The 12,512-nt window shown below is 46.3% G+C and overlaps 1 protein-coding gene across 1 annotated transcript in view; it reads right to left on the bottom strand.

The window, feature by feature from the left end:
* Window positions 1–7,728, bottom strand: part of Casp6 (caspase 6) — a 14,488-nt gene extending 6,760 nt beyond the window's left edge. Inside the window, exons 1-4 of the mRNA XM_021158237.1 lie at window positions 7,634–7,728; window positions 1,911–1,952; window positions 1,371–1,520; window positions 951–1,027 (exon numbers count right to left, since the gene is read on the bottom strand). Of these exons, the coding sequence (XP_021013896.1) occupies window positions 951–1,027; window positions 1,371–1,520; window positions 1,911–1,939 (256 nt within the window). The 5' untranslated portion in view covers window positions 1,940–1,952; window positions 7,634–7,728. The remainder of the gene's footprint in view (window positions 1–950; window positions 1,028–1,370; window positions 1,521–1,910; window positions 1,953–7,633) is intronic.
* Between the last annotated feature and the right edge of the window lie 4,784 nt (window positions 7,729–12,512).

The raw sequence follows: 12,512 nt of genomic DNA, 5'->3' as shown, positions 1-12,512 counted from the left end.
TCTGAAGACAGCTACAGTGTACTTACATATAATAAATAAAATAAATCTAAAAAAAAAAAAAAAAAAAAAAAAAAAAAAAAAAAAAAAAAAAAAAAGAACTAAATATGTCATCTGCAGAAAAATGCATGGAACTGGAGATCATCGCCCTAAGCAAAACAGGGCAGGCCCAGAAAGAGAAGGCTCACATTCTCTCCCTGAAAGTGCAGCCTTTAGCTTCACACAACTCTCTCACCTGTCATACTCATGCGACGTGGACATAGAAGGCAGACTATCTGGGAAGAGGAGGGGGACCAGCTGGAGTGGAGGTGAGGGGGACCAGCTGGAGTGGAGATGAGGGAACAGATGATAAAGAGTAAATATGGTCAAAAATGCACAATGCACTTGAAACATGAATGCCACTATGAAACCTGCTTTATACGGTGACTATTTGGTATTTTCAGAATTATTTTTTAAAGACCCACGTGACTTTGGTAATACATTAAAAGTTTCTTTGAATGAGCAGACTTCCCTACAGTAGACCAAAAACCTATAAGCAACCATGCAACAGCTGCCTCTGTGGCTGCACCCTGTGTCATACCAGACTCTCGAGAGCTTCTGGGAGAGCTGAGACCCCATGTCCTCCAAAGCTAATGAGAAAAGCAGGAAACCTAGTAAGCAGCCAGTTTCAATTATAACTATTTTCAATTTAATTAAAGGAAAGCACAAAATGATAGTGCCAAGAGCAATAACAAGCCATTAGCACATGATCTGAAGGCTCAAAGCATGCAGGGAGGACTGACTCTAAATTGCATTATCATAAGAATACCTACTGCATGATGCTGCAACAGATCACAGACCCAGGCAATCAGATCTACAGACAGCTAGCATCGAGTACCCAGGTAATCAGACCTACAGACAGATAGCATCGAGTACCCATCCCATCAGAGACCTTAAAGAGCAAGGCTACCTACCCTCGTGAATTTTTAGCAGGAGTTCTTCTGCTCTGAGGTCGTTAAAGCATTTCACTTCAAATCCTAGATCTGAAAACCTGCTGACACAATGAGCTCAGAATTAGCTTGTGAGTATTTCCGGGCTATCCGAGACCCTTACCTCCTTGAGGAATTCCATGCCTATTTTTAAGACATACAAAAAAACAACCATGGCAATTCCCTTGATCATCTGCCCTGTGAAAGGGCTTAGCAGTGACAAGAGCCAATTCAATGATGACTCTTACCATCTCCTGCAGACCTTAGTGACAAGGAAAACCCAGTGGTTTGTTTGTGTTAGCCTCATGCATGCTAAGCACACGCTGGGTCCCAGGGAGGCTCTCAATCCGCCATCAGTGCTAAATTACGATTAGCTAGCACTTAGGTGTATCATGCCAGAGTTACCTGCGAGTCAGGTTGTCTCTGTCTGCGTTGGTGCCCCGCCTCTCTGGGAGTGTCAGGTGCCAAAAGAACCTCTCGTGATTGAAGATGAGGGCAATTCCTCTCCTCTTGTGGTCCATCTTGTACTGCTCGGCTGGATCGAACACTTCCCTACTAATGAAGAGTAAAAAAACCAATCAGTCCAGGCCCTTTGCCAAGGAGGTTCTCCACGGCCTAATGCAGTTCCTGGTTGTGGCGACCCCTACCCACCCGGAAAGTTATATTTGTTGCTACTTTGTAACTGTAATTTTGCTACTCTTATGAGCTGTAATGAAAATATTTGTGGTTTCCAAAGGCCTTAGGTGACCCCTAAGAAAGTTGACCCCTGTGTAAGTCTTTTGATCCCACAGGGGTCATTACCCACAGATGAGAATTACCACTCTAACCAAACCTACATCTCAGCTCCCCAAATGCTAAACATCACTGAACCTATATAAGATGTCATTACGTAAGATGGCAGTGACCAAGAACAGAAAGGCTTTTACAAGCCAAGAATATCTTTACCTTTTGTAGAAGCCATCGGTTTCTGTCATGTTTTACTTTCACCTATTAGGAAAACAAAGTTGTTGTCTGTTAATTTCATTTTTTTTTTCTGAGACAAGATTTTATTATGTAGCCCTGGGTGGTCTGGAACTCTCTATGTAAACCTGGATGGCCTCTAACTCACAGAAACCGTGTGCCTTGGCCTCCTGAGGGCTGAGATTAAAGGTGTGTGCCCCCACAGCTTCCTCATTTATTTTACTTTCAACCAAAGTGCAGCAAAGGTGCTCCACCCCTCAGACCCCAGACCTCTAAGACTCATGGAAAAAAGGGGGAGCTATCCTATGAGTAAATCAGCTACAGCAACATTCTGCTCCTCTGGCTTTCAAAATAATAAATGATAAACAGAAATGGAGACAATCTTATCCAAACACGTGTGCCTGAGTTAAACAATTCTGTGGTCATAGAGTTTGAGGGAAATACACAGTTGCTTTGGTGTACAGAGCAGGAGCTGAATCATATAGGGAACTGAGTCCACTCTGTGGTTTACAGTGTTTCCAGCAAAGAAATCTACTTAACTGGAAGAGGGCAAGGCCTGCATTGCAAGGCTCAGATTTTGGTTTTCTGAGTCACCTATTTCCAATGAAAACACTGTTAAGGGATCCCTGACTCACTACTGATACCTCACAGCCCTCTGAGCAACCCTGCACTGCATCCTTCCCTACTCTGGGGAGCGCTATCTGACAGGCCTCTCTGTGCTGATCCAATTGTTCAATGTACGCAACGCAGTGTGTTGGTCACTAGCCACCTGCGCCTATGAAGCACCTGAGATGTAGCAAGTACAACAGAGCAGCTCAAAATTATCATCTCAGTGTCATTCAGGGAGGCCTCACAGTCATGGGCTCAATGCATTTGTTCCTCCTGGCTCAGCATGTGGAGTAGCTCAGACTAGAAGAGCTCACCACCTGGCCCAGCTCCCAATGCTGGTAAATATGAAGGGACACATTCAGGGCTGGAGAGATGGCTCACAGGTTAAAAGCACTGACTGTTCTTCCAGAGGTCCTGAGTTCAATTCCCAGCAACCATATGGTAGCTCACAACCAGCTGTAATGGGGGATCCAATGCCACCTTCTGGTGTGCTGAAGACAGCTACAGTGCACTCACATTCATAAAATAAATCAATCTTAAAAAACAAAAAAAGAAAGAGGCACATTCAACAGATGGCATCTGTACTGTAATTGGTTCAATAATCTGTTCTCCTTTGGTTAGTTACCAAATTAAAGGGAGGAGAGAGTTATGGACAAAGAGGAAGGCTAACAGGATACAACTTTTGGTAGGGGTCTTTGACGTGGAGTCGATTATTTTTCCCTCTGTCCTTAAACAGACTTCCCGAATCTGCTTGTTCTAACCTCATATCAATAAAGCAAATCCAAGGCCACCCTGGCGGTGAGGCTGAGTGGGGAGGCGGCTCAGTCCCTGTTAGCCTAGAGTTTACCCAGGCAGCACCATTTCTCAGTGAAGAGTCCAGTTGGGCATTTCCTTGTCCAATAGGTGCTAAGTAGGTTTCCTCTGTCTGCCTCAGAATTGCCAGTGAGTGTTAGAAGGCCGACTCCTGGGTCGTGGTGGCTACTGAGACCTACAGAGCCAGAATCCAGGAAGGGACTGCCAACCTGCCTTTGTAGCAAGGCACCCGAGAGCTGCCAAAGTGGCAAGAATGCCAGCCACAGCTTGCCAAGTCCCTTGAAAGCCTTGGAGACCAACTTTGCTCTTCCTATCCAATGGGAAGCTTCAGTGTGGGTTGTCTCACACATCTCCCTCAGCCTAGTCAGGGCCTAAGTAACTGTTCAAGATCTATTAAAAATAACATCCAGTTTCAAGGCTGTCAAATTCACGCCCTCACTAAGGGTTTGTTTAATGTAAAGTTGGGGTCTTTTAATAAAGTTTTGACATGTATTTGTGTATGTGTGGGAGCTGGCAGGCACACACCACAGCTCTGTGGAAGTCAGGTGACAACCTACAGGAGCAGGTTCCTCCTTCCATAATACGGTCCCAGGCCCCAGGGTTGGTGGCAAGTGCCTTTACCTGCTAAGATCTCTTGCCAGCACTGAACAGTTTTAATATATACTTAATATATGCTTAGGGAAATTACAATAGATAGCCAAGATATCTGTCTTAGTTGGGGATTTTATTGATGTAATGAAACACCACGACCAAAAAGGAGTTGGGGAGGAAAGGGTTTATTTGGCTTATGCTTCCAAGTTCATCACAAAAGGAAGTCAGGACAGGAACTCAAACAGGGCCGAAACCTGGAGGCAGGAGCTGATGCAGAGGCCATGGAGGGATATGGTTTACTGGCTTGCTCAGCCTGCTTTCTTATAGAAAGAACCCTGGACCACAAGCCCAGTGATGGCCCAAGCACAATGGGCTGGGCCCTCCCACACTGATCACTAATTAAGAAAATGCCTTACAGGCTTGCCTACAGCCTGATCTTATGGGGCACTTTCTTAACTGAGGCTCCCTCTTCCCAGATGACTTTAGTTTGTGTCAAGTTGACATAAGACTACCCAGCACACGGCACAACTGGCGGTTATCATGTAGAAGAATGCGAATTGATCCATTCCTATCTCCTTGTACTAAGGTCAAATCTAAGTGGATTAAGGAACTCCACATAAAACCAGAGACACTGAAACTTATAGAGGAGAAAGTAGGGAAAAGCCTGGAAGATATGGGCACAGGGGAAAAATTCCTGAATAGAACAGCAATGGCTTGTGCTGTAAGATCGAGAATTGACAAATGGGACCTCATAAAGTTGCAAAGCTTCTGCAAGGCAAAAGACACCGTCAATAAGACAAAAAGGCCACCAACAGATTGGGAAAGGATCTTTACCTATCCTAAATCTGATAGGGGACTAATATCCAATATATATATATAAAGAACTCAAGAAGGTGGACTCCAGAAAATCAGATAACCCCATTAAAAAATGGGGCTCAGAGCTGAACAAAGAATTCTCACCTGAGGAATACCGAATGGCAGAGAAGCACCTGAAAAAATGTTCAACATCCTTAATTGTCAGGGAAATGCAAATCAAAACAACCCTGAGATTCCACCTCACACCAGTCAGAATGGCTAAGATCAAAAATTCAGGTGACAGCAGATGCTGGTGAGAATGTGGAGAAAGAGGAACACTCCTCCATTGTTGGTGGGATTGCAAGCTTGTACAACCACTCTGGAAATCAGTCTGGCGATTCCTCAGAAAATTGGACATAGTACTACCAGAGGATCCCGCAATACCTCTTCTGAGCATATATCCAGAAGATGTTCCAACCAGTAAGAAGGACACATGCTCCACTATGTTCATAGCAGCCTTATTTATAATAGCCAGAAGCTGGAAAGAACCCAGATGCCCCTCAACAGAGGAATGGATACAGAAAATGTGGTACATTTACCCAATGGAGTACTACTCAGCTATTAAAAAGAATGAATTTATGAAATTCCTAGGCAAATGGATGGACCTGGAGGGCATCATCCTGANTGAGGTAACCCAATCACAAAGGAACTCACACAATATGTACTCACTGATAAGTGGATATTAGCCCAGAAACTTAGAATACCCAAGATATAAGATACAATTTGCTAAACGCATGAAACTCAAGAAGAACGAAGACCAAAGTGTGGACACTTTGCCCCTTCTTAGAATTGGGAACAAAACACCCATGGAAGGAGTTACAGAGACAAAGTTTGGAGCTGTGACGAAAGGATGGACCATCTAGAAACTGCCATATCCGGGGATCCATCCCATAATCAGCTTCCAAACGCTGACACCATTGCATACACTAGCAAGATTTTGCTGAAAGGACCCAGATAGAGCTGTCTCTTGTGAGACTATGCCGGGGCCTAGCAAACACAGAAGTGTATGCTCACAGTCAGCTATTGGATGGATCACAGGGCCCCCAATGGAGGAGCTAGAGAAAGTATCCAAGGAGCTAAAGAGATCTGCAACCCTATAGGTGGAACAACATTATGAACTAACCAGTACCCGGGAGCTCTTGACTCTAGCTGCATATGTATCAAAAGATGGCCTAGTCGGCCATCACTGAAAAGAGAGGCCCATTGGACTTGCAAACTTTATATGCCCCAATACAGGGGAACGCCAGGGCCAAAAAGTGGGAGTGGGTGGGTACGGGAGTGGGAGGGAGGGTATGGGGGACTTTTGGGATAGCATTGGAAATGTAAATGAGGAAAATACCTAATAAAAATATTTTTAAAAAAGACTACCCAGCACAACATGGGTGCAGGCTTCTCAAGAGTCTTGCCTTAGCAAGGGTTTAAAAGCAATGTACCCCAGACTGGCCTCAAATTCACATTCCTTCTGCCTCAGTCTTCACTAGCTCACAGCAAAGCAGCTTAAAAGCGTATATTGCACAGCATTTCCCCAAGAGCTGTTCTGTGTTATCTACGCTGACCTTGAACTTGAGACTTTCCTGCCTTGGCCTCTTTTGTAGCAGAGATTAAGATACCCTATAGGAGGGTTAGAAATGTGTGGTCACCTCTGTTCTGGTTATCAAAACTGTATACAGCATTAATCGTAAGTCTTGGCCATGTCTCACTTCTCCCTTTCTGTTCGACCCTAAAGTAAACATGGCCTCTGAGCTCCTTAGTTTAATTTGTATAAAATCACTCACCTCTTTTTCTCTTTATGGTACCTTCCAGATAAAGCTATCAGCCACTGTTATTGATTGCATGGGACGGTAGATACTTTATCTTGCTACTTCCAAAGCTCAAGAATACAGAACAGGGCCAGACCTGCCTAAGGTCGGAACCGAAAGCCCCGCACTGGTGGATTACAAAGTCTGTACTACATATCACCAGGCATTCCACTAAAGGTCACTTTCCAAACTAGCGCTCATGAGAATCTACCCATATTCCCTGCCAACCATCTATTTAGTAACCTGTAAGAAGTAACTCACCTCCCTAGAACATACTCTGGAAAGGGCACATACACATAGAACTGAACAGGGGAGGAAAGGAATCAAACAAAAGGGGGAGCGGCTCGGTGCCCTCCCCCAACCTGGCTTCCCACCCCTCACCACTCATCCGTAAACTGGAGATGACCACTAGACCCATGTGTCCCATGTCCCCTAGCTCCCGGTAGGACCATGGGGACTTTTACAGTTTTCCTCTGGAACAAGGACAGAAGTTCTGAAATAAAGGCCGTCTCTGATAGACCTTAAAGATTTTTCAGGCTTGAAGTCGGTTTTGATAGGCGACAGGAAGCCTGTTCTGTGGGAAGCAAGAACTTAGCAGTTTATCACTGTGTGGAGAAAAGTTATGCGTAGACAGCAACAGGTTTGCTGGCTGCAGGAGACACTGTGGCGGAGGTGCTCGCCCAGGTCTGGCCTTGGTTAGGGGTCTTGATCAAGCCTGGCTACCGCAGGCCTGTGCCCCAAGCCCTGGTCCGCCTCCTCTTCCCACTTTTCAGACAGACGCGAGCAACAACAACAGGATTCAACTTGCAGAGCCAAGTTCTCTACCACACAGTGCAAGCGCCGCCCTCTAAAGTTTAAACAGCCGGGAAACAGCGGACATGAGGACAAAAGCGCTCGGCGGAGTTAGCCTGAGCAAATACCGCTGCTACGTCCTTCACTGCACAGCGCCGCAAGCCCACTTCTGCCAGTCCCAGCAGTCCCGGGGAGGCCACGGCCCTCCTCTGCCCCGCGCCCCACGCACGCACGGGTGCCCACACTTACCTGCCCGCTAGCTCCCACCGGGTGTCCTAGCCCTGAGGCCTCGGCTCCTTCGACCCTGTTTCCTGCCAGCCCCGCCCCGCCTCCTGCCCCGCCCCAGGATCCGCCTCTGCCTCCCCCAGCAACTGGGCCCTTCGTCACCCAGGCAACGCCAGGACGCCACTGCGTCTTCCTCCTGCACAGAGCCTAGCTGTGTGTAAGCATATGTGTATGCGTGAGTGTTGGGGAAGAGGGCACTGCCCGGGGAGCAAGTAGGACAACTTCATGTCCAGGGTGGTGAACTCAGTGTTGCCGTCCCCGCCAGACATTCGCTCTTCGCCACTTCATCTCAGTTTAGTGTAGAGAGTTTACAGTCTGAGGGTTTTTTTCCTCATGTTTTTGTTGTTGTTGTTGTTGCTGCTGTTGTTTGGACGGGGTTTTAGACAAAACAAAACGGAGGCAACTCCTGGGCTTTCTTCCCACCCCCTCTCTCCTCCCTCCTTCCTTCCCTGAGTCTCCTGTAGCTGAGGTCCTGACCTTGATTCTCCAGCCCCCACACTCAGTGCTGTGATAACTGCCTTTGTGCCACTGCACCCAGGACTCTCGCATGCTAGCCTAGCACTCTACCAATTCCTGGATGTTTAAGTCTGGCTTATAAAAGTAGGGGTAGTTTGGCAGTGCATGCATAAATTCTAAGAACGAGAGTCTATCTGTAGGTGATGGTGACCATGGCCTTTACTGTCATATTGTGCCTACTGTGTGCCACCTTGTCATTTAAAAGCAAGCAACTAAAGATGATAAAAATTATGTTAAGGTGTTACTATCTGACTGAGGGGTCTTTTATTACACTATTTAATCATGTGTATATGTGTAGGAAGTGTGTGTGTGCATGTGTGTATATGAGGGAGGGTTCTTTAACAGGGCAGGGCAGGCTCACACATTCATAGTCTCATGCCTGCTGCAGGGCATCTGCAGGTATCTATGCACAGCCTTTGTCCTTCACTAGTCTCAAAGTCACCATTTCCATTAAAATAAGACAGGGGAAGTCTTTCAGAATGACAGTCTACTGCGACTTGCTTACTGAATAAACCTTTTTCCCCTTCCCCCAAAAAAGTGTCTGAAATTCATTGGGCCCCTTTTGATGGCAAGTAAAGAGGGTTGGGCTTAGTAATATTCAATTGTCTTAATAATGATTTTCTCTGTCATTACGACATGGCATTTCAAACTCTTCCTCCAGTGGTGGTGACCAGTTAAACCTGCACTCAGAACTGCTCAGAACTGTGCCTTTCAGGGGGGAAGCTCAGGGAAAATGGCTGTGAGTTGCTCTCCCTTCTCTTGTTCGGGGAAACAGCGTGGTCTATTTTTATTTTATTTTTTACCTATTTAGGTCTCATCATCCCCAGCCCAGCTGCCTAGACCTAGCACAGAGCGAGCTTCAGGGTGTCAACCACCTTCCTGGTTTGAATGTCTTGTCTGACTCCCAAGACTGCCTATGCTTTGGATATGACTTTCATCATTTATCTGAGCCCTGACAATGCATCTATATCTCACTATATAGGATCAGGGTCCGAGACTGGCTGGCCTTCCACAAATTTGAAAGGAGCAGATAAAAGGGACTGCTTTTCTTGCTTAGTACTTCTTATCTCAAAAACATTGTATTACTTCTTTCCCCTTTGGATACATGATCTTCCTATATAACTCACACTGGCCTTGAACTTGTGATTTTATCCTGCCTCACCTTCCAAGTACAAGGATTAAAGATAGGCACAATCACACCTTCCTTACTACTGTTTCACTTACACACACACACACACACACCTGTATGTGTATTTGTGTACATGTTTCCATGTGCCTATAGAGTCCTGAGAAGAAGGACCCTAGAGCAGGAGTTAGAGGTGGCTGTGAGCTGCCCAATTAAACCCACTGGCAGGGCAGCAAGTATATCTAACTTCTGAGCCATCTCTCCAGACTCCATTACTTTTATAGTCTATGTAATTAAAGGGATTTCATTATGTGGTGTTTTATTTTAATTATTTATTTTGAGGTAGGTCTCCCTTTGTAGCCCAGTCCAGCCTCTAACCCATTATCCTGCCTCAGCCTCCAGAGTGCTGGAGGTATAGCGTGCACATGTAACTGTAATTATGGATTTTGAGGTAACATTTCATCTAACTTGACATTCAATAAATTTTTCATTGGTGGTTTGCAGCCTATTCCTATAACAAATGCCTTAGACAAATCAACCTGAAAAAGAAAAATGTTTACAAAATAAAGCTTAGCTTCAAGGGCTTCAGTCTCCATGGTGGTTTGAATAGACTTGGCTCCCAGGGACTCTATGTGTTTGAATGCTTAGCCTATAAAAGCAGTACCATTGGGAGGCGTGGCTTTGTGGAAGTAGGTGTGGCTTTGTTGGAGAAAGAGTAGCTAACTGTGGGGAGGAGCTTTGAGGTCTCCTGTGCTCAAGCTATAACCATCGCGACACACAGCCTCCTTTGCTCCCTGCAGATCTACATACAGAACTCTCCTCCCTCCTCCAGCACCATGTCTGCCTGCATGCCGCCATGCTCCCTGCCTTGGTGATAATGGACTAAATCTTTGAAACTGTAAGGCAGCCCCAGCTAAATGTTTTTCTTTATAACAGTTGCTCTGATAGCTGGGTGTGGTAGCAGATCTCTGGGAGCTCTGGGACACAGAGAAACCCTGTCTTGAAACACAAACCAACAAGAAAAGAGTTGCCATGGTCGTGGTTTCTCTTCACAGCACTAGAACCCAAACGAAGTCAGTCCAATTGGGTGGCCGATGGCTCTGGGATCTGAGGCAAAGCAGCACGGCATGGTATGGGTATATGACAGAGGAAGAAGCTCACCTCATGGCAAGCAAAAGGCAGGCAGGGTGGAGAGGGGAGCCCCAGTGTCCTCCCCAAGTCCATGACCTTCGGTAGTGGCCGGGACTGGGGGCCAAGCCTTTAATACCCAGGCCTTTGACGACATTACAGATCTAAAGCAGAAGCAGACCTGGGATAAAGAGCTAAAGGCTCAGCGTCCGTCCGGACAGTGACTCACTCCTTCAGTTCTAGCCACGCCCTCTAAACATTCCACAACCCCAACAGCACCACTAGCTGCCGACCAAGTGCTCAAATATTAGTTTGTGTTTTCCATCCAAGCTGCAATAACTTACTTACAAATGACAGATGCGTCATTTTAGACTTTTAAAGCAAGCACTATCAACAGTAAGTGGCTGAGGTCCACTTCCATGAGTCTGATGCACATTCCTGCCAGACAGCCACTTGTTGGAACCCTAGCAAGCTTCCTTCCCTGGAAGGAAGAAGACAAAAAAAAAAAAAAAAAAAGCAACACTAGTAAGCCATGCCAGATCGAACGGAGACCAGAAGTTGGCTGACAGGAGGGACTGGCCCCATACCTGACTACTACTCGCTTTTATGGAATTTACTATCCCAAAGGCTTTTAGCTTGACACCTATGCTAGGAATGAAACACAGGGAACATATTCTAAATAATTTGAGAATCATAATTTGTTCAGTGCTAACATTTTCCAGCGCTAATTCTGCCAACCCTCTAATTTGTTTGCCTCAGAGAACTCACATAAACATTAAGTTTCTAGGATTCTGACTTAAGGAAGTCACAGTTGTGTCACAGTTGTGTCCCAGTTGGAAGCAGCCTGTCTGCCACCTGCTGGTACTGCCGAGGGGTGTCACTGGATCATAAACATCAAGACATCAAAGCAGTGGTCAGTTCACAGCTGAATAACTACTGGGATTTGATGGAGAACTGTCCAAGGTGGAGCCCCTCTCCCCCCAGGGTGTGTCTTGTGCTCAGCCCCTCCCTGTCTCTCCTCTGGGAGCTACAAGCCCTCTACCTTCATCTTCTCAGCAGGCCCCGTAACAGTGGGCAGTGACCAGGGATAAAAACCACTTCCGCCTTTGGTTTTTCTCAGAACTCTGCCACAGGGAGGGAAGCCCGAGAACCAAGGAAGTTAAGTTGTCAACAGGGGTGTCAAAGACGCTACAGATGTGAAGAAATCTAGAGGCTGGAGAGATGGCTCAGTGGTTAAGAGCACTGGATAATCTTCCAGAAGATCCCAGGTCCCAACACCCATATCACCACTCACCATCGGCTCTAACACCAGCTCCAGGGATACTGCCACCCTCTTCTGTCCTCTGCAGACACCAGGCATCATGCACATGGTATGGACATCCATGGAGGCCAAATGCCCATACACATACATACATACATATATACATTCATACATACATACACACATAAATACATACATACATACATACATTTATTTTAAGAAAGAAGTAATCCAAAACCATTAAGAACAGCATCACGGTAGCTAGCACATGAAAGTGAGGCTGACTTTTACATCTCACACTGGGCACAAAAGGCTGAGGAGCCTATATAACATATCAAAGCGACAGGTTCTCCCATCATCCTCTAGTCCCTACCTGTTACAGAGAATGGCTGCCATACCCCAACCCCCTAGCCTAACTTCTCCAGCCCAGGGGCTGGGCTGTCCTTCCCTGTGTAATCCAGCCAGTTTGGCTACCTGGCCCTTTCACCTACTCTTGACTCTCGTGGCTCTCCCCTCCCCTGCTTCTCACTTGGCCTGGCTGGGAGTCATGTTACTCTGGACTCTCCCAGATGTTCCGGCCCTGGCTCCACTCTCCCTGTTATCTACAATAACCCTCCTCCTCCCACACACCTCGGCGCCATCATGTCCCTCCTTATTTTTTTCATTCACTGATAGAGTCTCGCTGTTTTAAAACAAACATCTGGCTTTATTTTATGTATATGAGAGTCTGTGTGCCGCTTGCATTGCCTAGTGCTTCCAGGAGTCACAAGGGCTGATTACCTGGAAGTGGAGTTTACAGATGCATGTGGGTG

This window comes from Mus caroli, chromosome 3 (assembly GCF_900094665.2).
Source record: "Mus caroli chromosome 3, CAROLI_EIJ_v1.1, whole genome shotgun sequence".
In the NCBI taxonomy this organism is placed as follows: domain Eukaryota; kingdom Metazoa; phylum Chordata; class Mammalia; order Rodentia; family Muridae; genus Mus; species Mus caroli.
The sequence above is the reverse complement of the archived record's forward strand: the minus strand, read 5'-3'. Positions and strand labels throughout refer to the sequence as shown.